The sequence below is a fragment of the Sinocyclocheilus grahami genome, unplaced genomic scaffold, assembly GCF_001515645.1.
Source record: "Sinocyclocheilus grahami isolate Dianchi unplaced genomic scaffold, SAMN03320097.WGS_v1.1 scaffold54.1, whole genome shotgun sequence".
NCBI classification, from domain to species: Eukaryota; Metazoa; Chordata; class Actinopteri; order Cypriniformes; family Cyprinidae; genus Sinocyclocheilus; species Sinocyclocheilus grahami.
In genome coordinates this window covers 3361627-3389249 of record NW_015505233.1, presented here as the reverse complement: position 1 = coordinate 3389249, position 27623 = coordinate 3361627, and the positions used below count along the sequence as shown (strand labels likewise).

The 27623-nt window shown below is 37.0% G+C and overlaps 1 protein-coding gene across 1 annotated transcript in view; it reads left to right on the top strand.

The window, feature by feature from the left end:
• sorcs3b (sortilin related VPS10 domain containing receptor 3b) overlaps positions 1–27623 on the top strand; it is a 70061-nt gene that overhangs the window by 39550 nt on the left and 2888 nt on the right. Inside the window, exons 10-26 of the mRNA XM_016269735.1 lie at positions 270–416; positions 1543–1645; positions 2936–3012; positions 3872–3963; positions 7079–7186; positions 7474–7591; positions 14362–14495; positions 16309–16422; positions 16608–16779; positions 17728–17914; positions 18176–18309; positions 20383–20506; positions 20633–20745; positions 21475–21606; positions 24376–24475; positions 26055–26160; positions 26368–26603. Of these exons, the coding sequence (XP_016125221.1) occupies positions 270–416; positions 1543–1645; positions 2936–3012; positions 3872–3963; positions 7079–7186; positions 7474–7591; positions 14362–14495; positions 16309–16422; positions 16608–16779; positions 17728–17914; positions 18176–18309; positions 20383–20506; positions 20633–20745; positions 21475–21606; positions 24376–24475; positions 26055–26160; positions 26368–26603 (2197 nt within the window). The remainder of the gene's footprint in view (positions 1–269; positions 417–1542; positions 1646–2935; positions 3013–3871; positions 3964–7078; positions 7187–7473; positions 7592–14361; positions 14496–16308; positions 16423–16607; positions 16780–17727; positions 17915–18175; positions 18310–20382; positions 20507–20632; positions 20746–21474; positions 21607–24375; positions 24476–26054; positions 26161–26367; positions 26604–27623) is intronic.

Here is a 27623-nt window from a genome sequence, read left to right as displayed (position 1 = left end):
ATAAAATATAATTAATAAAAATAATAGTAATAATAACAATAACCCACAAGTAATAATAAAAATAATTTAGCAGAACACAATCTAATATATGTAATTAAAAAACAATGATAAAATTTTTATCATGAAAATCTGTATAATAGTAATAATAATGATACATTAGTAAATAATCAATAATAAATTAATGATAAATAATAATAAATTATTATCATGAACACACAAAAACAAGGAAATTCAAGTATTTGAGTTCAGATCACTTTTGTCTTGTAAAGGTGGCGGGTGTCAGTGGACTGATCATAGCCAATAAGAAAGAAGATGCACAGATGACAACGTATATAACCTACAACAAAGGCCAGACATGGAGCTTACTACAGCCTCCGGCAAAAGACACCACAGGACATGACATCAACTGCAACCTGGTGAGAGCCACTGCAATGAACTCAACCAGATATATATTTCCTACTAATCATAAAGACGTTCCCAAAAATGCATAGATCACCAACATCAATGTAGGTGAAATACCATTTAACATAAAACAGCTATTAATAATGTTGATCCTATTACAGTGACACACCCACTTCAACCACAGCCATGCCCACTTTTCTTGAAAACAAGCACTCCATCAGAGCCAGTCACATCCAATATATACATTACATTACACTCAGACACACCTTCTTAACTATGGTCAGACGAAAACAAGACATTACAGTGTTGACGCTTTTCGTTTGATGCATTTTTACAGTGGAGCCCTGCAGAGAGGAACTCCTTTAGTCTCACAGTAAAATGAGGGTGAACCGCCAGCTACCAAACAATAGCTCTGAATTCAGTGCTTTCTGATGGTTTGATTAAGACACAGCACCTTCTCTGTATCTTTGTAATGACTTTCACTGATGTTTTACACTGTTCTGGAAGACTGGTGATTTCAATTAAGACATACATTGAACAACTGGAGTCATTTATCAGCAGATCTCAGAAAGTCTTAATTACTTTTTTTCTGCTGCACCAAAAGACAGTGGGTTCAGTGTTTGCACACGTGTTGTCATTCTTTAGAAAGACAAGATGAAACAAGTTATTTTTTTTCCCAGTCCTTTGGGTATTTCCTTGTGCTTTGGGTATTTTGGGACTTATTACCAACTTTAAACAACGGCTGGTACAAGAATTCAGATGCTTGTACACACGGAACAAAAGTTTGCTGCTTACTTGCATATGCAATTAGTTTTGAATCACTAGGTGGTTGATTGCATTTAACTGTACTGATTTTTGACACTGTATTGACACTGAATTCTAATTGCCATAATTACATTATGATTTTCTGAAGCTCTGAAATCAAAGATTAGATTTTTTGTTTCCAAAAAAATTGGGTCACACTAATTGTAAGGGATACTAAAAATACGGACAAAAGCCGCGGAGATCCGAAGCAGATTCATTTGCACGGCTTTTGAAAGCTGAGGCTACAGTCGGTTGATATTGATAGAGGAGATTATGTAGATAGATGTAAATGTATTGAAATATAATTTTAATACTGTGTAATGTTCTCATTTTCAGCCGTCGTGTTCCCTGCACCTTCACCTGCAGATGTCTGAAAACCCCTACACACCTGACACTATCTCCACCAAACACTCCGCTCCAGGGATTATAGTGGCCACAGGTGTGTGTGTAACTGTGCCACTTCTTTATTGTTTTTATGCTTGTGGAGTCTTGAGTCCCCCAGGAGTTTCTGATAAATTAGAGTGAAGAATGGATATAAATGTGCATGCTTTTAAATGCAGATGGAGTTTGAGTGGCCAAATCACGGCTTTTAAGTTGTTACATTTTTGTGTTTTTCAGCTGCAGAGTTTGGCATGATTGGAACAAAAACTAATTTCACTCTGTTCTTTTGCTTGTCAGACTCATTATAAAGTTATCTCAAATAGCTTCCTGCATGAGACTAGATAGATGCACGCTCAAAAAGTTAGCCATGCAGAGCACGCAGAAAATATGACCGCTGTCTTCCACATTCATAATTGCCTGTCATGTCCGACAGCTGTTCCGCAATCACTTTCCCATGCTCAGATTGTATAAATATGGGATTTGAAAAATATGTTTTTTTTTGCCACTGACAGCAGCTTTACCAAACGTTCTTCATCAGGCATCATGATGATTGTGGTCTTTGAGGGCACTCGTATACACCAGACAGTGTGCACCAGGAATTTATCAGGAGATCATAGATTATAGATTTGAAATTATATTGCTGTGCCGTGGCAAAATATAAATACACAATTGTGTTAACCCCAAATTACTTAAATCAGGTCTCGTAGACCAGGGGATTTCAAACTGGACCCGCTTAATTAATTGATTAATAGAAATCCAAGAACCCCCTATGGGGGCTGCAAAGGGGGCACAAAATATTAGTTGTTTTTTTTTCAATTAAAATATTAATGAAATACATCATTTTTTATAGTTCATAATTCTATCATTTCATTTTGCAGTCTAAAGACTGGTCCTAAATCTGAGATTACTAGCAGTTGTTTTATAATTTTGTATTAAAGGACTCGTGAGGTATTCTGTTCTTTTTTTGGAATTTTTTTGGAATTTTTTTTTAATTTCAGATATGCTGTAAAATTTATATTTTTAAAGACACAGTTTGCTTTGGTACAGTGACGGTATAAAAGCAAATTATTTAAACCGCTGCTGATGGAAACAATTTCCATGTGTTTATTTCAATGAATTACTGATTAAATTTGTGATTGAAATCCAATAGTTTGCCTTTGTAGTGCATATATTTAACAGCACATACCTCTTTTTCTTTTTTTTCTTTTACCAGCAGGGATTATTTTCTGTTTTATTCTATTGTAATAAACTGTGATAGAATCAAATCTCATCCACCAATATATCTCCAGCATATGCATGGGGAATAATAATCTGTCTGTGAGAGTTACAGTAGTGTTTTCTCTCTCAGGAAACATTGGGCCGGAGCTTTCCTTCTCTAATACAGGAATGTTCATCTCCTCTGATGCCGGCAACACATGGAGACAGGTAAACCACTCGCCTGCTCACATCTTGTTAAGCATGGACCGTAGTGTAGTCTTAAAGTTCACTTTCAGCATAAAAATTTTCTGAAAATGTACTCGCCCCCATGTCATCCAAGATGTTCAATTCATTCTTTCTTCAGTCGAAAAGAGATTACATTTTTTGAGGAAAACAGTCCGGGATTTTTCTCCATATAATGGACTTCAATGGGGTAGTTTCAATGCAGCTTCAAAGGACTCTACCTGATCCCAGCGAGGAATAAGAGTCTTTTCTAGCGAAATGATCTGTAATTTAAAAAAAAAAACATTTAAAATGTATATACTTTTTAACAACAAATGCTTGTCTTACACTAGTTTGACTTCACGCATTACATACTCACATTAGAAAGGTCACGTGTGATGTAGGCGGAAGTACCGACCCAATGTTTACAAAGCGAAAAGTCAAATGCCCTTTACAAAAAAGCTAAAACAACAATGTCTGACAATTTTGAAGTTGGGGGAGAAAATGAGATGGATTTTTGCACCCTACCCTACCTTTTTTAATTGGAGCACACAGAAGAAGAACTAACTGTGAGTGACCTTTCCAATGTGATGTGTATCGTGTAGAGCCCTTTAAAGCTGCATTGAAACTGCAATTTGGACCTTCAACCCATTGAAGTCCACTATATTGAGAAAAATCCTGGAATATTGGCTGACTAAATGATCAGAAAATGTTTATTCTGGAAGTGAACAAATCCTTTAAGATTACAAGCACCCTGTTCCTGATCACCACTCAAAAGAACGGAAACTAAAATAAACATGAGAAACACAAAGAGACAGGATGCTAAAGTACCTTGTAGGTTTTTGACTCTGTAAACACTTTTTAGATTTTTGAGGAGGAGCACAGTGTCTGGTTTTTGGACCATGGAGGGGCTTTATTAGCTGTTACACAATCTGCTGTACCAACACGCCATTTATGGTAAGACAAAATGCTTTTTTCCCCTTAAAAACGCATATTCATAAATGCACTGCCTTACAGATTTTATTGAATAAAATCAACCCACAAATCTGATTTGTGAAGCAGTTTGGAATCAATATTACATTGTGTTCATCCATTTAGGCCAGAGGAGAACTAGTCCCCTGACTGAGCCTGGTTTCTCACAAAATTTGTTTCTTCATTTCTGTCACCTTGCCACTGTTGCCTTTTGCTTGATTAGTAGTGGTTTAAAAGACACTTAATATACAAACATATTATATAGATTTGATAGAACACAGACAAGAATGAACGTGAACTGAACTGAGCTAAATAATGCCACTATTGTCTTCTGTAGAGCTGCTTTATAGCTGAAATGAATCTATTCATAATTTATGTACGTATTTTGCAACATTGACACTTATTAAATTGAACTGAATCACCATTTACTTACTCGAGTTGAATAACTACACTACACTTGAGTAGAGCTGCCTATCACTGAATTGAACTTTTACAGAGCTATTTTTAAAGTTTGCATCATTGATTCGATTACTTTAGATTTTTTAATGCTATGAAGCTGCTTTGAAGCAATCTCTGTTGTATAAAGTGCTCTAAAAATAAAGGTGACTTGACACATTATACAGTGGGGCAAAAAAGTATTTAGTCAGCCACCAATTGTGCAAGTTCTCCCACTTAAAAAGATGAGAGAGGCCTGTAATTTTCATCATAGGTATACCTCAACTATGAGAGACAAAATGAGAAAAAAAAACCAGAAAATCACATTGTAGGATTTTTAAAGAATTTATTGGTAAATTCCTCGGTAAAATAAGTATTTGGTCACCTACAAACAAGCAAGATTTCTGGCTCTCACAGACCTGTAACTTCTTCTTTAAGAGGCTCCTCTGTCCTCCACACGTTACCTGTATTAATGGTATCTGTTTGAACTCGTTATCAGTATAAAAGACACCAGTCCACAACCTCAAACAGTCACACTCCAAACTCCACCATGGCCAAAAACAGAACAGAAGAGATTATGCTTGTTTGAGTTCACTGCAGTTTATCTCTAACTTTTTGGATATTTTTTATTCAGCCTAAGTTTTTGAGGTTCCCTCATGCTTAAACGTCAGCTTTGATTTGAGGACTGGCAGATATAAACCGCAGGTAATAGGTCTTATCATATCAAACATTTGGAATCCTTTCAGCGAAAGTGCCTGTCATGGCTTTGTAGTGCAGGTGGTTGTGTTTGCCTGGGCTTTTATGCTCATGTTGAGGGGGTTAAGGTTTGAAGCAGAGGTGGGATTCGGTGGGCTTCCGTTCACATGTTGTTCCTGCCACGTCACACACACGGCTTTGATGTGCTAAGCTCTGAAATGTTGTCAGGATCAATTAGGCTGCGGAAGATAATTGGTATCCTCCTGTGGGTTGCTGTTAGAACAGGAGTCAAATGTGTGTGAGTGCGGGTGCTCAGCCATCAACTCGGGTGACTTTGACCCATATCTACAACAACATAAACACCAAACCAGAAATTATTTGCTTTATGCATGAAAAGATTCCATGAAGAGACTGTTATGCCTGTTAGCAACAATAATACAGAGAACAGTAAGCTTTTAAAAGCATTGTGAAGACACACACTATACCATTCAAAAGTTTTAGGTCAGTTTTTAAGATTGTTCATGCTTTTGAAAGAAGTCTCATATGCTTACCAAGGCTGCATTTATTTGATCAAAATAAAGTAAAAACAGTAATGTTGTGAAATATACTGTGTAAAATAACAGTTTTCTGTTTTAATGTATTTTAAATCGTAAATTTGATCCTTCAGAAATCACACTTTATCCTTTAGAAATTATTCTAATATGCTGATTTGGTGCCCAGAAATATATATATATATATATATTTATTATTATCAATGGTGAAAACAGTTGTGATGCTTAAAATTTTTGTGGACATTTTTTTTAACAGGATTAATAGAAAGTTCAAAAGAACAGCATTTATAAAAAAATAAAAATAAAAAAAACATTTGTAACATAAAAAATGACTTTACTGTCACTGTTGATCAATTTATTGCATCCTTGGTGAATAAAAGTATTCATTTATATTATTTTTAAAAAATCATACTGTTCCCAAACTTCTATACACAAAGTGTATATAATATATACAGTATATATATAAATGATAGATGTTGTGTACTATTAAAAGCATACCAATATCCAGACAGAATCTGTGTACTTGATGTGTGCTGATTTATGCAGAAATCTGCAGACTCAGCAATGTGAGAGAGTTGCAGTTGGTTACTGAAAGTTAGTATGAAAAAATGACCAAATTATGCTGAAATGATCTTAATCTAAATGAAGATCCCCAATAACACAACTATGTGTCACGGTGTGTGGAGGCAGGCAGGACGACAAGGATTCCAATAATTACTTTTAATGTAGACACAACAAGGCAGATTCAGGAAGGAGAGAGAGAGAGAGAGACAGACGCACACGCGCCACACACGCGCGCGCACGCGCGCATGACTAACCAGTAAGTTCAGGTTAAACATTCAGTGCTCACAGAATAAGGCAAACAGGAGGGCTCTAAATACACAAGAATAAATGTCATGGACACAAGCAGGTGCTTTAAAATACAAGACATCCATAGAAAGAACAAAATCTAAAAACAAAAAAACACACTGAGGGGCCACTTACTTCAGGCAAAATAATAAAAATAATGCAAAGGACAGAAAGAAAGTAGAATAAAGAGATGCAACAAAAGAATGAAATGCAAAATAGACTGAATGTGTAATGAGACATAATATGCATTTTACATGACTAATAATGATTAGAGGGTAATGTAAACACAAGTGGGGTATGGTGAATAATTTTGTCTTGATATTTTTCAATGAGCATATATTAGATTTGATTTTAATGTAATTATGCAGATGTAGCCCACATTAAATGTTAATGCAGTGACTCCACAATGACTTGTTTTTGTGGATCGGCTAAATATTCTCAGATGACTGAACAAATGCATCTTCTATTTTTATGTCTTTGTCAAATGTGCACTGTACTGGATATTAATCAGAATATGAACTTAATGTGCTTTGCCAGTGAAATGATTTGTGAAATGTATGTGTGTCTAGGATTAGTTTGGATGAAGGCCGGCAGTGGGACAAACTCAGCTTTTCGTCTACACCCCTATTTGTCGACGGGGTTTTGATGACTCCAGAGACTGAGAATCGCATCATTACGTAAGAATAATTTCACCTCGACCTCTCAGCCACACTGATCCGAATGGTCCAGGAGGTGTCAGTAATGAACCTTCACTTACTGGGATCATTATTATCACATTAAATCTTTTCATTTGCATGTCTGCATGCCTGGATCCTCACACTTACTTGTACAGATAGCACTGACACTTCCTTCTCGGATTTGTCATAGCAATATGTGTCCTTTAAGACTCTTTGATCCATTAGCAATTGTAAAGAATGTAAAAGCAAACCGATCCTGTTGTGCTTAAGCATCTCTATCCTCCTAGATTCTTCGGGCACTTTAGTTACCACTCTGACTGGCAGCTGATAAAGATTGACTACAGCTCCCTGTTTGGGCGGAAATGCACAGACGGAGACTTTCAGACATGGCACCTGCAAAACAAGGTTGTCACCTCACATTTATCAGCACGCCTTTCTGTTCGGTCTCAACAGCAAAGCACTAATTCACTCACTCAACATTCAACATGAGTTTCTTTTGGCACTGAATTCGCTAGTAATTAGGGAGGCACGGGAGATTATTTTCACCTCTGGGGTAACATGCCCAAGCAGAATGGAAATTAATGGAGTCGTAATGGATTTTGCAACAGATCTCGGCACATAATATTGGTGACATGTTGTCCGTCAGCCTTGACTTGTGGTTTTACGGAGTTTCAGAGTCAGCATCTATTGCATGTCAAATCTGTTTCCTGGGAAGCACGATATGTTTTCTAAAATTCGTACTAACTACTGTATCCATCCTCAGCTAAGCAGAAGTAACTACAAAACTTGTAGTTTTGGGGGAAACTTGTCGATACTTGAGTTCTTGTCACTATTCTCATGGAATTGGGCTACTTTTACACTGTTGCCGTGGTTATTTTTATTCTGCGGGTTAACACAAAAGCTTTTTTGACAGAGGAGACTGCCAACGGAGTGAAAAACCACATAAAAAAATGTGTTTTGGCTAGTTTTGAATAGTAATTGACACTTTGCTGGAAGTTTGATTGACAGGCGATCTGACCAATCATAACACCAAATCTGCCATTTTGTCTGACAAACAAACCAGACAGGAGAGTAGATTAATAAAGGGTTAGTTCACCCAAAAATTAGCCTGTGATTTACTCACCCTCGAGGCATCCTAGGTGTTTATGACTTTCTTCTTTCGGACAAATCCAATCGGAGTTATATAAAAAATTGTCCTGGCTATTCCAAGCATTATCATTGCAGTAGGGGGTGGGGTTGTTCAACAGTCCAAAAGACGTCAAATAAAGTGTGTCTATATATGGATATTTTTCTTACAAAAACGCATGGATTCGCTACAGGAGATCTTTATTCATGCCCCGGAGCCGTGTGAGGCTTGGTTTATTATGGATGCGCGTATTTGACGTCTTGTGGACTGTTGAACAGAAACATCCACCCACTGCAATGATAACACTTGGAAGAGCCAGGACAATATTTAATATAACTCCGATTGGATTCGTCTGAAAGAAGAAAGTCATATACCTAGGATGCCTCGAGGGTGAGTAAATCACAGGTTAATTTTCATTTTTGGGTGAACTAACCCTTTAACATTGATGGACTTGAACTTAAAAAAATGTAGTGTATTGACGTCTTTCCGCGGTTCAAACAAGATATCTTCTGATGTTCATTCATGTTTATTTCATGCTATAACTATTAAAGAGGAAGAGAAGATCGGTTCACGTGCTGCTTGAACTGAGGTGCTACAGTGATTTGTCATGACACATTAAAGAGCCACAAAACGGTATTTATTGTTTGAATTTCTTAAAAAATTACCATTTGAAAGCTGAGACTTTGTTTCACACCAGAAGTAACCTGCTCTATGTTGTCTGCCAGCGCGTTGTCAGTTTCCTCTTAGCTCCGCGATGTATTTTTCACTGTGTGAGAACATGATATGTGGCGTTAGAGTGCCATGGCTTGTCGGACGTAGCAACAGTTACTAAGGGGGGGGGTCTTTGCAAAGAATCAGTTAGGCTGGTTTTGTTTTGCAGCCCAAGCAACCCTGCTTCCTGTGTGCGTTTGTGAATATACAGTGGGGCAAAAAAGTATTTAGGCAGCCACCAATTGTGCATGTTCTCCCACTTAAAAAGATGAGAGAGGCCTGTAATTTTCATCATAGGTATACCTCAACTATGAGAGACAAAATGAGAAAAAAAATCCAGAAAAGCACATTGTAGGATTTTTAAAGAATTAATTGGTAAATTCCTCGGTAAAATAAGTATTTGGTCACCTACAAACAAGCAAGATTTCTGGCTCTCACAGACCTGTAACCTCTTCTTTAAGAGGCTCCTCTGTCCTCCACACGTTACCTGTATTAATGGTATCTGTTTGAACTTGTTATCAGTATAAAAGACACCTGTCCAAAACCTCAAACAGTCACACTCCAAACTCCACCATGGCCAAGACCAAAATTGTAGACCTCCACCAGGCTGGGAAGACTGAATCTGCAATAGGTAAGCAGCTTAGTGTGAAGAAATCAACTGTGGGAGCAATTATTAGAAAATGGAAGACATACAAGACCACTGATAATCTCCCTCGATCTGGGACTCCACGCAAGATCTCACCCCGTGGGGTCAAAATGATCACAAGAACTGTGAGCAAAAATCCCACAACCACACGGGGGGACCTAGTGAATGACCTGCAGAGAGCTGGGACCAAAGTAACAAAGGCTACCATCAGTAACACACTGCACCGCCAGGGACTCAAATCCTGCAGTGCCAGACGTGTCCCCCTGCTTAAGCCAGTACATGTCCAGGCCCATCTGAAGTTTGCTAGAGAGCATTTGGATGATCCAGAAGAGGATTGGGAGAATGTCATATGGTCAGATGAAACCAAAATAGAACTATTTGGTAAAAACTCAACTTGTCGTGTTTGGAGGAGAAAGAATGCGGAGTTGCATCCAAAGAACACCATACCTACTGTGAAGCATGGGGGTGGAAACATCATGCTTTGGGGCTGTTTTTCTGCAAAGGGACCAGGACGACTGATCCATGTAAACGAAAGAATGAATGGGGCCATATATCGTGAGATTTTGAGTGAAAACCTCCTTCCATCAGCAAGGGCATTGAAGATGAAACGTGGCTGGGTCTTTCAGCATGACAATGATCCCAAACACACCACCCGGGCAACGAAGGAGTGGCTTCGTAAGAAGCATTTCAAGGCCCTGGAGTGGCCTAGCCAGTCTCCAGATCTCAACCCCATAGAAAATCTTTGGAGGGAGTTGAAAATCCATGTTGCCCAGCGACAGCCCCAAAACATTACTGCTCTAGAGGAGATCTGCATGGAGGAATGGGCCAAAATACCAGCAACAGTGTGTGAAAACCTTGTGAAGACTTACAGAAAACATTTGACCTCTGTCATTGCCAACAAAGGGTATATAACAAAGTATTGAGATGAAATTTTGTTATTGACCAAATACTTATTTTCCACCATAATTTGCAAATAAATTATTTAAAAATCCTACAATGTGATTTTCTGGATTTTTTTCTCATTTTGTCTCTCATAGTTGAGGTATACCTATGATGAAAATTACAGGCCTCTCTCATCTTTTTAAGTGGGAGAACTTGCACAATTGGTAGCTGACTAAATACTTTTTTGCCCCACTGTAAATAACAACATCTGCATATATTTGCTCCGTTTGGGCCTGAATAAAACTGATGTGTTTTTTCATCTTTGAGTGTGTGCACCATATGTGACCCTGGATCACAAAACCAGTCTTAAGTTGCACGGGTATATTTGTAGCAATAGCCAAAAATACATTGTATGGGTCAAAATTATAGATTTTTCTTTCATGCCAAAAATCATTAGGATATTAAGTAAAGATCATGTTCCATGAACAATGATAACACTTGGAAGAGCCAGGACAATATTTAATATAACTCCGATTGGATTCGTCTGAAAGAAGAAAGTCATATACCTAGGATGCCTCGAGGGTGAGTAAATCACAGGTTAATTTTCATTTTTGGGTGAACTAACCCTTTAACATTGATGGACTTGAACTTAAAAAAATGTAGTGTATTGACGTCTTTCCGCGGTTCAAACAAGATATCTTCTGATGTTCATTCATGTTTATTTCATGCTATAACTATTAAAGAGGAAGAGAAGATCGGTTCACGTGCTGCTTGAACTGAGGTGCTACAGTGATTTGTCATGACACATTAAAGAGCCACAAAACGGTATTTATTGTTTGAATTTCTTAAAAAATTACCATTTGAAAGCTGAGACTTTGTTTCACACCAGAAGTAACCTGCTCTATGTTGTCTGCCAGCGCGTTGTCAGTTTCCTCTTAGCTCCGCGATGTATTTTTCACTGTGTGAGAACATGATATGTGGCGTTAGAGTGCCATGGCTTGTCGGACGTAGCAACAGTTACTAAGGGGGGGGGTCTTTGCAAAGAATCAGTTAGGCTGGTTTTGTTTTGCAGCCCAAGCAACCCTGCTTCCTGTGTGCGTTTGTGAATATACAGTGGGGCAAAAAAGTATTTAGGCAGCCACCAATTGTGCATGTTCTCCCACTTAAAAAGATGAGAGAGGCCTGTAATTTTCATCATAGGTATACCTCAACTATGAGAGACAAAATGAGAAAAAAAATCCAGAAAAGCACATTGTAGGATTTTTAAAGAATTAATTGGTAAATTCCTCGGTAAAATAAGTATTTGGTCACCTACAAACAAGCAAGATTTCTGGCTCTCACAGAGCTGTAACTTCTTCTTTAAGAGGCTCCTCTGTTATGTGCACATCTTTCATCGCAACACATTTCCCATATTCTACACTACATTTACTGTTATGGCTTTACTAAAAAAAAACTGAAATGTTTGACAGCCTGATTCCAAGCAACATTGTTATTGGTAAATAAAACTAATAAATATAATTTTGTTAATTGAAAATAATAATAGCTGCAATAAAATAAAATATAATGTACTGTAAACCTGAAAGTCATAAACCTAAAAACCTAATGGAATCAAGAAATGTTACTGAAACAAAAGTTGTAATAGTAAAATTACTAAAACTGAAATAAAAATAAATTAAGGCTAAATACAAACTAAAAAAAAATAACGTTAACATTTTAGCAGGGGCGGATTTAGTGATTTGGGGGCCCCAGGCAAAATACAGGAATGGGGCCCTATACAATTTCACACATTTACAACCTTGAGGTTTCTTTCACTGTTGCTTGCTGCTGCACGACCGTGTCCCATAGTTGTGTCCAATCTTTTAGATTTGTCATGTACATGTTATAAATAAATTATTTCTTTAATTTTGTAAATCTCTTGTTCACATTTAAACAAGTTATAATAGTATTAGAGTAGGTTGGACCCTAGGTGGTGCTTTGGGGTAATTTTCACAAGGCTGTCTAATTCTAAACTTTAAAATATACATTTATTTTTTATTTATTTTAATGAAGGAAATTATACATTTACATGCTTAAGGATTATTTCAACCAAACATGAAGTGTGCCTGTGTGGAAAGTGACTGTGCATGGTCCTCCTTGGGTCTTTCACAAAAACGAGTGAGCGCCATTTAAAAAAATTAAAATAGGCCCTATATAATATGCACTGTTGCTTAGTATTAAAATTATAGCTTCAGATGCATGATATTTGTAGGGCCCTATGAAATCCGTTTTATTTTTCCCAAATTAGCCTAAGTTTAATTTTTTCCAAAATCTTTTTTTCTGTTTAAAGTTTTCTGGATGATTTTATAAAATTTTAACAAAAAACATGTCTAATTAATTAAAATCATGAAACTTGTTTAATTTAACAGCAATTTAGGCCTATTAAAAGTTTAACAAAAAATACATTTCATAGGGCCCAAATTCTGTGCTTTCCATTTAAATTTTTCTGTATTCCATTTTAATGGTTTAATTAAAAGCATATCTAATTAATTGAATTCATAAGAACAACTTAATTTATTAATTTGTATACAATAATAGGGCCCTATGAAATTTTAATTTTATTTACTTAATTTTTTTTTAAATTCTGTGTTGTGTATTTTCATTTTTCTGGTAATCAAATTTCTGGAATCTATCTTTTATTCCAATGAAAATTAAACAAACCCTTTAATTTTTGTACATTCAAAATGCTACACAACAGAAGTTTACTGTGTAACGAGCAATGTCACGGAATTCGTCAAATATTGAATGAATGAATCAAATGCAATTCATTACACTTCAATCAAACTGCGATATGGACTAGTGCAGGGATCCTCAAATCTGGCCCACGAGATCCACTTTCCTGCAGAGTTTAGCTCTAACCCTAATCAAACACACCTGAGCATGCTAATAAATGTCTTCAGGATCATTAGAAAATCACAGTTACGTAAGTTTGATCAGGGTTGGAGCTAAACTCTGCAGCGCATTGGCCCTCCAGGGCAAGATTTGAGGAACTAGTGTATGTGAATATTAAATGGCAAAAATACTATTTAGCTACTACAAACGACAACCGCGAGCGTTGCAGGTGCTTAAATAGCAAACTATCAAAAGAAACGCCGTTCATTCCGTCACATTCCGCGTTACACAGTAAATTCCATTTTTATGAATAGAATCCATCCCCATTTTCTACATCGCACTACTTTTGCTAAGAAACACGTTCAACGCAGACGCACAGACGGTTGTCCGCACTGAACGCGCATCTCGCATATAAAAAGCATTTTAGGGGGCCCTTGGCTTTTGGGGGCCCTTGGCTTTTGGGGGCCCAAGGCGGTCGCCTACCTTTGCCTAATGGTTAAGTCCGCCTCTGCATTTTAGTATAGGGACCAATTCTCACTATTAACTAGTTGCTTGTTAGCATGCCTATTATTAACATATTGGCTGTTTATTTGTACGTATAAAGCACATATTCTGCATGATCATATTCTATATCCCTAACCCTACCTAATAACTTAACAACTACCTTACTATTAATAAGCAGCAAATCAGGAGTTTATTGAGGCAAAAGTTGTAGTTAATATTTTGCTAATAGTGAGAATTGGACCTTAAAATAAAGTGTGGCCAAAAAAAACAAATAAAATTAACTAATAAAACAATTATAAAATTTTAATGAAAACTGAAAATATAAAATAAAAGCTAATTCAAAATATTTAAACATTTTATAATAGTATACTAATACTGTACTAACACTGTTCCATGTGACTTTGACTGAAGTTATTTAAGTATTTATGTGCATTTCAGGGTGAGGTGTGTGTGATGGGAGAGAGACAGGTGTATATGAAGAGGAAGCCTGGCACACGCTGCACTCTGGGTCGGGAATATTCTCGAGTTGTTTCAGCTGAGCCCTGCATCTGCACCCTCTATGACTTTGAGTGGTGAGTCACACGTACGCATACGCATACGTGCACACACACGGAAATGCAGAGCAGCTGCTTTTCCAAAGGAGGAAATGAGTGACAGTAACTTTTGTGGATCAAAGGACTCAGTGTTGCATGCAGAGAACAAAAGCTGCAGGGATCCAACCAATTATGCAGATTAATTAAGTGGCATTTGAATGTAAAAAAACAAGGTTTTTCCCTTCATTTGTTAGGTGTTTTTTTTCAGAGCAGTTTATGATACTGTTGCAGTCGCTACATTAAATTAGCTTGCTCTTGAGGCGGCAAGGTAAAAACCTGGTTTTACATCAGTCTGTCATAATCATATCGCTATACTGATGGAGATGTCTTTACAAGCCCACCCCGATGCACATGGAGACACACTCCTGCGCTGATCATAACGACGACATAAATCTCCCTTGTACAGCACACAGGCTCCATTAGAGTCGTCTGCTCTTAGGCAAATTACACGTATGAATGAGAGGCGCGCAAAATTAGCATAATGTCAAATGATTAATTATCTCCAAATGAATAAGTAATGAATATTTAAATGGATGATAAATGTGGCAGTGATCTGATTAGCCTGAAGGAGCTAGTGCTACTGAGTTTATCCCTGATCCCCTGCAGCAGTTTATACCTTGTAAATTCACTAACCAATCACAACTTAAGGCTACCGTGCTGCTAAAATGTTTGCTCAACAGGGTTCCACCTACATTTACTATAATAGCGTCGATTAAAAACAGAGGTTTGACAGCCTGATTCCAAGTCAGAGTTGTTTTTGGTAACTTAGAAAATGAAAAAACTTAGAAATTAGAAATTTTACTGAAATAAAAGCTGATGTTGAAGTTAAAGTACTAAAATTACTAAAACTAAAACTATATTTAATATAATTTAAACCTAAATAATAATAAAAAAGCACATAAAGTAACTAAAACTAAAGTTGCGCTGCAACTTCAGAAAACACATGCAAATAGAAGAAGCACAAGCAAATTAAGAAAACATCATGAGTTTGACAGCACATGTGCTGCAAATGCTCACAACACAAACAAATAAAGAAACGCACAAGTAGCACAGACCACAACAAAATTACCCCAACAAAACAAAAATTAACAATTGTATTTATTTATTTTACTTTTTGGCGTATTGATTACCATTTGTATTTGTACAAATACCATGAAGTAAATCCATAGATAATTTGTGCATACCATGGTTTAACTATAGTAACCATTTTTTGTTTTTATCTATTTTTTATATAATAAATGTATTTATTAATTCATTAATTTTAATAGTAAAACCATTTGCAGCACGTTGAGCTGTCTCGGCCACCATACTCTTCAGATAATGTGGCACATATAATGTGGCAATTGATGTGTAGCAAGTTGCAATAATCTTTAGAAAGCAGATAATGGAGTAAACATTTAATTCATTTTCAAATAATTACAATAAAAAATTATGAATTTAAATGATTGAATTTAAAATATTTCTTTGGGTGGAAGTTACTCTTGTAAGTGCAATCTCTATTAAACTATTTTTCAATGACTCCTTATAGCAAATATCTGTAAAGGTCAAGGAAAAATCAGAGAAATATATTTGTCAGAAAGCATGGGAACCTTTCATATAGCCAACACAAGTGAAAATATAAAAAGTGGTTCCCAAGGTGCGTGAGAAAGCCATAAAAAAACGTACAGTGTATGTAAAGTGCAGTCTATACAGCATATATCCAAGCCACTTCTCTCTATAGACTGCTATTGCATCATAGAGAGAAGCGTAACCAAACTGAATAATTGATGTGTTTTTATGATTTCCCCTGCAGTGATTATGGGTTTGAGAGACAGGCCAGTGGAAAATGTGCACCTGCATTCTGGTATGATGTCAATTTACCAGCACACACCTGCAGCCATGGACAGCGCTACCGCAACAGCACAGGGTAACACACACTCACAGATACACAGATGCACACACAATGCAGTATGATCCATACATGCAAAATGAGTATGTTTGTGACAGCCTTCATAAGAGTGTTTGGGTGTTTGTATATTAAATACGTGTCACTTTTGTGTTTCTGCTGCTAACAGAGGGTGTTTTCTAATGCTTTTGTGTATGTCGGTGCAGGTACAGGAAAGTGCTGTTGAATAACTGTAGAGAGGGTCTGAAGGGTACACTGAGTCCCAGAATGCAACAGTGTAAACCCATAGCACCCAGTGGCCTACAGCTGAGCACCATCAACTCTCAGCTCACTGCTGTACTGGGAACCAACATCACCTTCAGAGTAGCATTGCAAAATGTAAGTCAGCAGGTGCAGAGACACACAAATTCATTCATATTATAAGGTGTTCTTCTTTAGATTAGTGGTTCTCAAACTTTTTAAGATGGCAGACCAAGTATGAGAGTAAAACAAATTTCCAAACCACCAAAACCCTAAATCTCATAAGGGGGTCTCATTCGATGTTCTTTTAATCAATCTTCCCTTGTGCCACCAATCCATAATTTTATAGGCAATTAAATTAGCTAGACTCACTAACTAGGTTAAAAATGAACTTGCATAAACCATCTTTCAAAAGTTTGGGGCCAGTAAGATTTTTGTTTTTTCAATTAAAACAGCACAAAGGAATTAAATTGATCAAAAGTTATTGAGTATTGACATTTATTTTGTTACAAACGATTTCTATTTCAAATAAATGCTATTCTTTTGAACTTTGTGTTCATCAAAGAATCAGGAAAAAAATGCATCGTGGTTTCTACAAAAATATTAAGCAGCACGACTGTTTTTAACTTTGATCATAATAAGAAATATTTCTTAAGCACCAAATCAACATATTAGAATGATCATGTGACACTGAAGACTGGAGTAATGATGCTGATTAAAATTCAGCTTTGCCATAATAGGAATATATTGCATTTTAAAATATATTAAAATAGAAAACTTTACTGTAATAATATTTCACAATATTACTGTTTTACTGTATTTTTGATCAAATAAATGCAGCCTTTGCTGATATAAGAGATTTCTAAGTGACAAAGTCTTTCCGACCCCAAATCTTTGAACAGTAATGTACACTGACACATAACTGCGAGTATTTATTTATATAAAATTGATGTTAACAGTAAATCAGTTTAATTCATTGTTATCATTACCACCTTCCATCTGTGGACCACAGTTTGAGAACCAGTTTCAAAGCCTTTACATGCAAAACCATAGAATATACCTGTCTTTTTTGCCTTTTTTCTGTAGGGTGACTCACTGTCTACAAGTCTCCATGTGGACTTTGGAGATGGCATCTCGGTGTCATACTCCAATATAAGTCGCCTTGGTGACAGCATCACACACACGTACAGGGTCTCTGGGATATTCAGGGTCACCGCACGTGCTCAGAACAGTCATGGGTCTGACAGCAGCTCGCTCTATCTGCACATCACTAGTATGTACATGAGCACACGCATATATTTCTAAGAATCTGAATTCTCTATAAGAAGCCACTGCCGTCACTATAAAAACTGTGTCCTGTCAGACTAAATTACCTCTATGCCACTGACTGCACATCTAGACAATATATTTCAGAACCAGCTCTCAATGAAGGCTGTGTAGAAGAAGAAATTGCTGTTGTGTTCGGTGCTAAATGTGATCGTTATTGACTTGATATTGTGTCTGATGAGATATCACGTCCGATGTGCCATGTTAGGTCCCGTGGAGCGTATCTTTCTTTCGGCACCGGTGGTCGTCATCAGAGGAAAAGAGGCCAACTTGACAGCAGTGCTGTGGCCCAGTCAGCCCAGGACTGCTACCTTCTACTGGTGGTTCAATAACAGCACAGAGGTTCAAACGCTGAGTATATAATATATATATATTTATACACACACATGTGGCCCAAAGGCCCAGATCGGTTAGGCAGCTATCCCAGTATTACTTTTGACCTCTTGACCTCTAACAAAACAAGAGCTCTGCCAAAGATATTGTGGTTGCCAGGGTCAGATTGGTAAACCTGTTATTAAGATGGATTTGGATTGGGGTCAAATAAGTAAAAAGCAAAGCCACGTTTTGATACTGTGACACTGTGTTTTTCCCCTTTGCAGTATGAACACCTGCTACCAAAAGAAAAAGAATAAATGAATTCTAACTCTGTCAAAATGGGTTTTGATGAATGACAGGCATAGCTGGGAAAACACAAGGGGAAAATGCTGCCAGCTTAGAAATTTGGCCAAGTTAAAAAGCCCAGATAGAATTATAATTATAGATAGCTTGTAACAAGGTAGGATTTTATTGGGCCGTTGAAATGTTTGGGGTCACTATGATTTTTATTTTTTTCCAAAGCAATTGATACTTTAGTCTGCATTGCAAGGACAAATCTTTTCTAAATAATGCTACAACATACTTCAAATAATTGTTATAATTTCTAACTTGTTCATCAAAGAATCCTGGAAAAAAAATGTATTGTGGTTTCTATACTGAATAAAGCTACACAAGCATTTTCAACTATGATAATAATGATAATAATAAATGTAGCAAATCGGCATATTAGTTTGATTTCTGAAGGATGTGACACTGAAGACTGGAGGGCTTTGCATCACAGGAATAAATTACTAAAATATATTCAAATAGAAAACAGATCATTTAAATTGTAATAATATTTCACAATATTATTATTTTTACTGTATTTTTGATCAAATAAAGCCATGGTGAAAATAGGAAACTTTTTTCAAAGATATTTAAAAAACTTTCCATCCCCACACTTTTGAACAGTAGTCTATATTGCTAATATTGCTGACATATTTTGTTTTTACTGTTTTGACTGATTTCTTCATTATACTGATTTCTTGTGTCATGAAGGATTAGGATGGATTTAAACTACAGTTATTATCGGCATATGAATCACTATTTTATGATGCTTTCAAACATCACTGACTTATGAGATCATTCAGTTCACGTCTGTTTAAGATTTCTGAGGTGAAACACATAAAAAGTGGCAGAGCAGCTTTTACTGATTATGCATCCAAGTTCTAGAGTGTTTTCCTGCTGGAAACCTGCCATAGAGCAGAGCCGTTTAAAAGCATTTAAAAACTCACTTATACAGAAGCTTTGCATTATAACTGAATGTCTAGTTTAGATTCTCTCCGTGAAATAATTGTAATAATATTATCTGTTCATTTCACCCTGTGTACCTTCCTCCTTTATATATAATACAGGCTTTTAGGATTATTTTAGGGTGAGGCAAACAGCAAAAATGTTGCCCAGTTTTGCAGTCCAGGTTTGGTTATAAGCCAGCTGTATTTGTTTGTGGTTGCTTTTAATGTTTAATAAAGTAATAATACACAGCAAAGAGCACAGCCAGGCAAAATGCAGACCCTCCAGTGTGTTAGCAATATTAGAAAATCTGCTTGTAAATAATTCAAGTGAAGTAAATGCATTAACTTAACCCATTATACACTGAAAGTACAATGTTTTCGTATTCACTACTTCAATTTCCACAGAAAAACAAGGCAGCATTAAAATGTAACCGCATTGTTTTGAATGAATATTAATGTTAAAATGTCATTTGCAAAACATCAGTTCATTTTAGCGCTGCCCAACATGCCCATCTTGTGCTAGAACAAAACAAAAAAGGACCGCAAAAATTACATCAGCAAGCCCTCCGTAAATTTCAAGTAAATCTCACGAACAGAGCGGCTTGTTAAGAAATACTAGGAAAAAGCATGAAGATCCTTAAGACCAATATATCTACGAAAAGCCCCGAGATCAAAAACATGACAACTGAACCGTGAAACACAGTGGGAGTTTGGCCATATAGGGCTGTAACTGGTTTCTGCTATAAATGATTCTGCCACTCACACATCAGTCAGAGCTCTGATTTGCTTTCCTGTTTCCGAACATCTCGTATGTGTGTGTTTTTAGCCGCTGATCACACTGGAAGGAAGCGTTTCGCACACGTTCACGCGAGAGGGACTGAACTCTGTCACCGTACAGGTGTCGGCGGGAGGCACAGTCCTACAGGACGTGAAAATCATCACTGTCAAAGGTGAAGACCTCCCGTTGTTCTGAAAATTGCAGTGTTCTTTGAGATACAGAATGTGGTATTTTTAGTTTCACAGAGACATTCAGAATTAAGAGGAATTTTTGGCATCTCTGTTTCTATCGTTCCCAGACTTCTTCCGTTCTTTACTGCTGTCGTTCTCTCCCAACCTGGAAGAGCACAACCCGTCCGTTGCCGAATGGAGACAGGATGTGGGGCGCGTTGTCAGGGCAACGCTCTCTCAGGTATACCGACCTTGAAGTCCATCATCAGTTCCTGTTGGAGTGCTCTGTTCATGTCAGTGAACTGCTGAAAAGAACTCATGAAATTTCTTGAAAGGCTGCTGATAGCTCACTACGCTTCCTCTCTCTTCAGCTATTCTCTTTCCTCTCTCTCAAACGCTGCTGGTTTAAAGCCTGATGGCTCTTTCCGGGCTCTCCGGCGAGGTTCGTGTTTGGCTGAGAGGCTTTACGTGCTCTCACGCATCCATCTGATTTCCCCTCAGTCTGAGAGCGAGAGATAGGGTAATGTAGTGCTGCTGGCGAGAGTGAATCACAGGAGTTCAGAGTGAATATTGATGCAGCAACAGAGAGACTCTAAAGCCAGTCAGCCAATTAAAGAACAGAGCCAAAGAACCGCTTCGCAGAACTCCATTACAATGAGTCGCTCAAGCACAAATATAATGGTCTCCCAATACCTCTGGATTTTCAACTTGAACAGAGTGCTTTCAATACGGTTACACAACATCATATCATAAATATTACAACCGTCTCGAGATTCGCTGGAATGACTTATTATGATTTGCAAACATTAACGGAGATATTATTAATGTGCAAACGGGCATGAAATGATTGACTAGCTTTTACGCATGAATTAGATCCGGTCATGAATGTTGCATGCTGATAAAATTTGTTTAATTTAATGGTTACTAGCGTATGAGAAATGCATTTTTATCTGTGTGTGTTTTTCTCCAGGTTTGCGGCTTCCCTGAGGACCAGCTGTTGGTCTCTGTGTTTCCTGGATCTCCAACTGCCGCTGAGTTCTTTATCCTACCTGAGACAAACCAGTCAGCATTCAGATCACACACTGAGGAACAGCTTGATAAGGCAAGAATCACACACACTCACACCGCATATTGAAACAAAATGCTTTGCTATGATCCCCCAAATGACAAGGTCTGATGATTGATACAATCTGTTAAAATAACCTATTATGATTCTCTGATGACTAAATAAATTATAGTGGCAATAAAAATAGGCTTTATTACTAGCGAATAAACCTGCTGAAAAATACATGCACTTACTTTTAAAATGTCATGGGCTGAATTGTAATGCCCAGCAACCACAAAGAGAAATAAAAACTCCAGTTAAATTTGTACTTGACAATAATTCAAATTTATGCTAAAACCAGCAGTATTTTTTATGGCGTTCTCAGTTTATGTAGGGTTATGACCTACAGCTTTCCAAAATGAAAAATGTAGTATGATCATTTTTAATGGATTACAAACTATTCATATTCACAATTGTTATGCAAATCAAGCTTTTTTGCAGCCTTTATAAATATTTTTTAATAAACTCAGCACAAATAGACTACTAGGGTCAGTATTTGTTTTTTAAAGTTATTAACACATTTAAGCAAGGAAGCAATACATTGATTAAAAGTGACAGTTACAACATTTAGTTAAAGGTCACATATTGTACACCTTTCTGGAGTTTTATTTTAGGTTTTGATGTCCTTAAGAATATACTGTATATTTGCGGTATAAGTACCAAAAACTCAATATATCTCAATATATTTTTACAGCTCCTCTCTCAGGAGCTCTGCTGAGAACAGGTCGATTTTGGCCTGTCTAATTAATATTCATGAGCCTCTCTTCTGATTGGCCTGTTGTGTTCTGAGTGACACACGGCCAGGCTAACCACAGGTAACTAGGGTCAGCTGACGTCACAGCGCTAGCTGGAGGCAGCAAAACAAAGGAGAAACTGGAGGCGGCCCATTCAAACCACCGCAGATTCTGCTACATAAATAGACGATCGACAGAATCGACGTAATACAGCCTCAAATTAGAAATTTGATCGCATATCTGCTGCCACTGCCAGACAAAAAACCGACGACAGCTGTGGTTAAACGCGATAAAATGAGCAGACTGGACAGAAACCATCGTCAAAAATGCTCGCGTTTGCAGCGCACACTTCTTATCAGAAAAGGTTCAATAAAGTATTGTCTTTTGTTGTTATGGGCGCGTCTACAGATTTCTTGCCATATGTCTGTTTCTTGCATCTAACGACTATGTCGTGTATGAAATAATGTCTGTGTCCATGTGTGTAAAACAACAAACTGACGATTTATAGGCCTATATAATCATTTGTAATTGTATATACTTTGTTGTGATTAATTGTGGCTGGAACAATAATGTAGCTGTAAAAATAATTGCCTGCTGAAATTGAATATCAATTGAAATTGAAATTGATGTATATACAGTACATCTTCATCATGTCTAGATAGACACAGTGAGTTTGTCTTTACTGTACACGTTAGATGTGATCCACCTCATAGTAACAATCCTGTCAGATCGTCCATCGTTTGAGTGAGAGTGTAACATTACAGGTCGGCCGATCTTGTTTCGTGGTTAAAGTGAACCTTTTCGACATGTTTCCATGTTGTTGTTGCTCAGCAATGGCATGGGCGCGATGTTGTCTGGGGGGTCTGGCAAAAGGGGAGTGGGACTGTGGGCGGTGCTCGGGGTGGTTACTGAAGGCGGTGACTGTGTAGTTCTGACGTCAGCTTTTTACGGAAGTCACAATGGTTCATGAAAAATCACAGCTACTTTATGCAGGCTTTGTGCATTTTACTGTGGACTGACTGTTTTGAAACTTAATGGTAGTTACATAGCACCTAGACCTCAGTTATCGTGAAAAAAGCTAGGAAATTTCAGTTTTGACAAAATTGGACCTTTAAGATTTTGTTTCAAATAAATGTTGTTCTTCAAAGAATCCTGAAAAAATGGCTTCCACAAAAAATATTACTTTGCTTCTACATTGATAAATGTTGTTGTTGCTCAGCAATGGCATGGGCGCGATGTTGTCTGGGGGGTCTGGCAAAAGGGGAGTGGGACTGTGGGCGGTGCTCGGGGTGGTTACTGAAGGCGGTGACTGTGTAGTTCTGACGTCAGCTTTTTACGGAAGTCACAATGGTTCATGAAAAATCACAGCTACTTTATGCAGGCTTTGTGCATTTTACTGTGGACTGACTGTTTTGAAACTTAATGGTAGTTACATAGCACCTAGACCTCAGTTATCGTGAAAAAAGCTAGGAAATTTCAGTTTTGACAAAATTGGACCTTTAAGATTTTGTTTCAAATAAATGTTGTTCTTCAAAGAATCCTGAAAAAATGGCTTCCACAAAAAATATTACTTTGCTTCTACATTGATAAAAATAAAAAAAAGTTTTTTTGAGCACCAAATCAGAATGATTCTATAGGATCATGTGACACTGAAGACTGGTGTAATGGCTGCTGAAAATTCAGATCACAGGAATTAATTAAATTTTAAATTGTGATAATATTTCAAAATATTACTGCTTTGACTGTATTTTGATTTTGGTGAGCATAAGAGACTTTCGTTCAAGAAATATATATAAAAAAAAATGTTTTACCAACCCCAAACCTTTGGAATGGTAGTATATGTCCACAATTATTATGATTTTAGTTATTGAAATCATTATTTACACACATTTGCTGCTTTAATGTTGTAACATTGCTTATTAAATATTTTATTAAATACGATGATAGATTAAAACAAGGCTTTTCCACTTTCTCTTTACTTTAGCTCTCATATTCATCATTATCATTCACCATTATCATTATCTTGTTTCAGATGTCGGAGGTATTCATGAATGCTTTAAATCAGAACCTGATCCAGTTTAATCTGAAGCCTGACACACGGGTCACTGTGTCTGTGTCTCAGCTCACACTGGGTAAGACCTGAACACAAGTTTCTGTTCCTAAGATTTTAATAGGACAATCCATGCTCTCCGATGACCCAAAATGCATCGCACTGCTTCTGTCTGTGGTTATAGGGCTCGTTTGGCACTGCTGTCTGTGGTTGAGTTACATTAAACTGTCTACTGCATTGTGTTCTCCATTTAATTGCCACCTCATTGTGGTAAATTACAGCGCTGTCTGTGGTTATGTGAGGTGACTTTATGCTTCTGTGGTTATATAATGTACACTACATGATTACTTTGCTGACGATCCACTGTGTCAAATCCCTCAAACTTCTCTTGGTGCTAGAAATCCCAGAGAACAGATAATCCACCCTGGACTTTAGATTAATATTGATAATGTGGAGCCTGTCTGAGCATGACCAATATAGTGAGTTGGAAATGACATTACAGGATCATAAAGAGTGTCTCTCTGCCACATATAATTCTACCCTTTTCAGACACGGCCATTTGTCTTCATTGCTCCGAACAGGAAAAGGTTCAGATTGCCTCCTGCATTCTGCCGAAAGGTCACAATCATCATGCGTCAACCCTCAAAGGGCTGAAGGATGAACTGCAGCGTGTGTGTGTGTGTGTGTGTGTGTGTGTGCAGTGAACGAGTGAGACAGTTTTTAGAATTACTGAAATGGATATGCCTCTCACACATCAGACATGCTCTGAGAGACAGCAAAGATATTCATGGTCAACAGACTTTTTGTTTTTGTATATCTAACATATACTAGTAAAATAATATTATATATGACAGTAATATATTCTTCCTTTATTTCTATTTATCAGTGATCATTCTGACAAAATAACAAGATTTAGAATCATTCCTTTATTGGACAGCATTTTAAATCTTTGAAACATAAATCAAATTGTTACCAAGAGTTATAGAAAATCACTGAGATATTAATAATGATAGAGCAGGTAAATCTCTAAAATTTATATTTACCTTGTTTACCTAAATGATTGAATGGTCATGTTTATTTTAATGAGCATAATACATTCTGAAATGGGCATTAATGAATGAAATAAATATATCTGTATAATATTTGATACATTTTCAATATGATTCATCTTCATAAACAATATATGAAATATTAGGCATAGTAATTATTAATTTTATAATATCAATAACTATTAATATCAATAACTAACTTATTCTTGCTGTTATTTTTTTTAAATCAGCAAAGTTTTCCTAGCAAATAGATATGTGCATGGTGACACAAAGGCAGCCATGTTGGATATTATATATTAGAAGTCATATAGAAACATTTGTGGAGAAGTATTGATCATGATTTATTTATTATAAGAGCATGCAATTGATAATAAAGCACATAGAAAACATTGTAAATGCATTTGCCTTCCTATAACTGGAGAACACAGAAAGAAAAAACATGGCACTGGCAAAGCCAAGGTCAGGGTTTGATTCCTAGTGCAAGTAATAAGAATTTGCAACGAATGCAATGTAAGTCACTTTGGAGTCATCTGCCAAATGCATACACGCATGCTTTTTATATACAGACTGTGAGATGAGACATTGAGTTATGCTGTGTAACATTGCCTGCAGCACCTCTGGTGGACTCCAGTGTTCTCCCCAGTGGCTCTGCCATGCTGTTACTGGTTTCTCTGGGTCTGGTGGGATTGGCTATTCTCTTCATCTACAAGTTCAAACGGTAAGCCTTGCCTCTCCCAAATCTCTCAGTTCTGCTTAACAAATCTGGACTAATTACACACTGTCATTTTGATATGCCTTGGAAATACCAACCAATGCTGACAAATAATGCTCGCTTACTTTACTGGCATCAGTGACTGTTTCCTCTTGATCTGATCTATTTGGACCAGAAACAAAAACTCATCCAATTTTGTTCCTACAACACTAGTAAAATCCCATGGATCCATGTGGAAACAGAGGACACCCATGAGAAGGAGCCCGAGATGATCAGCGCTGTTGGACAGGAGAAGAACGGCTCGAGTACAACAGCCACTTCATTCACAACGTGCAGCACACACACAACACACACACCATTTCCCTCCAACACCGGAAAACACAACAGCTTCAGCCATCTGCCACCTCCAAGAGAACTGATGGAGAAAGAGCTGGAGGCTCACAACACTGGTGAGAAAAGTCATTATCCCATACACAATATTTATACTAGGTTTTCTTGTGTCATTGTTGAGTCTGTCTGCTTGGTGAGTTTCTTAACAAGTCTTGTGGAAAAATAAGTACACTTTAGCATACTTTTAAAAAGCGTGCTTTTTATGGAAATAATTTACTTTCAAAGAAAATACTTAAGTGCAAAATGAATGTATTGATTTTGAGTACTTTATTGCATGTTTTTTACAATTAAATGAAAATATATTGTAGTGTAAATAGTGCAGATATAATGCCGATAGTTAAACTAGTTAAGAGTGCTTTTTCACCAATTTAATAAAGATGAAGTTGCAATTTATTACATTTAAAATATCTTAACTTTGAATATAATATCAAATAACTACAGTAAAATTATAATGAAATACTTTACGTGTGTTTAATATCAACACATTAAAGTACATCTTTAAAGCATGACGGAAGATTAAAACTAAATTTTAAATGTACTTGATAAAACTTAATTTGACATTTTTACAAAGTGCACTTAAAAGCGTTAAGAAAGGTGTAGCTTATTTAAAGGTCCAATTTTGTCAAAACTGAAATTTCCTGGCTTTTTTCATGATAACTGAGGTCTAGGGGCTATTTAACTACCATACAAGTTTCAAAACAGTCAGTCCACAGTAAAATGCACACAGCCTGCATAAAGTAGCTGTGATTTTTCACGAACCGTTGTGACTTCCGTAAAAAGTTGAAGTCAGAACTACACAGTCACCACCTTCAGTAACCACCCCGAGCACCGCCCACCGTCCCACTCTCCTTTTGCCAAACCCCCAGACAACATCGCGCCCATGCCATTGCTGACTGAGCAACAACAACACGGAAACATGTCGAAAAGGTTCACTTTAACCACGAAACCAGATCGGCCGACCTATAACGTTACACTCTCACTCAAAGGATGGACGATCTGACAGGATTGTTACTATGAGGTGGATCACATCTAACGTGTATAGTAAAGACAAACTCACCGTGTCTATCTAGTCATGATGA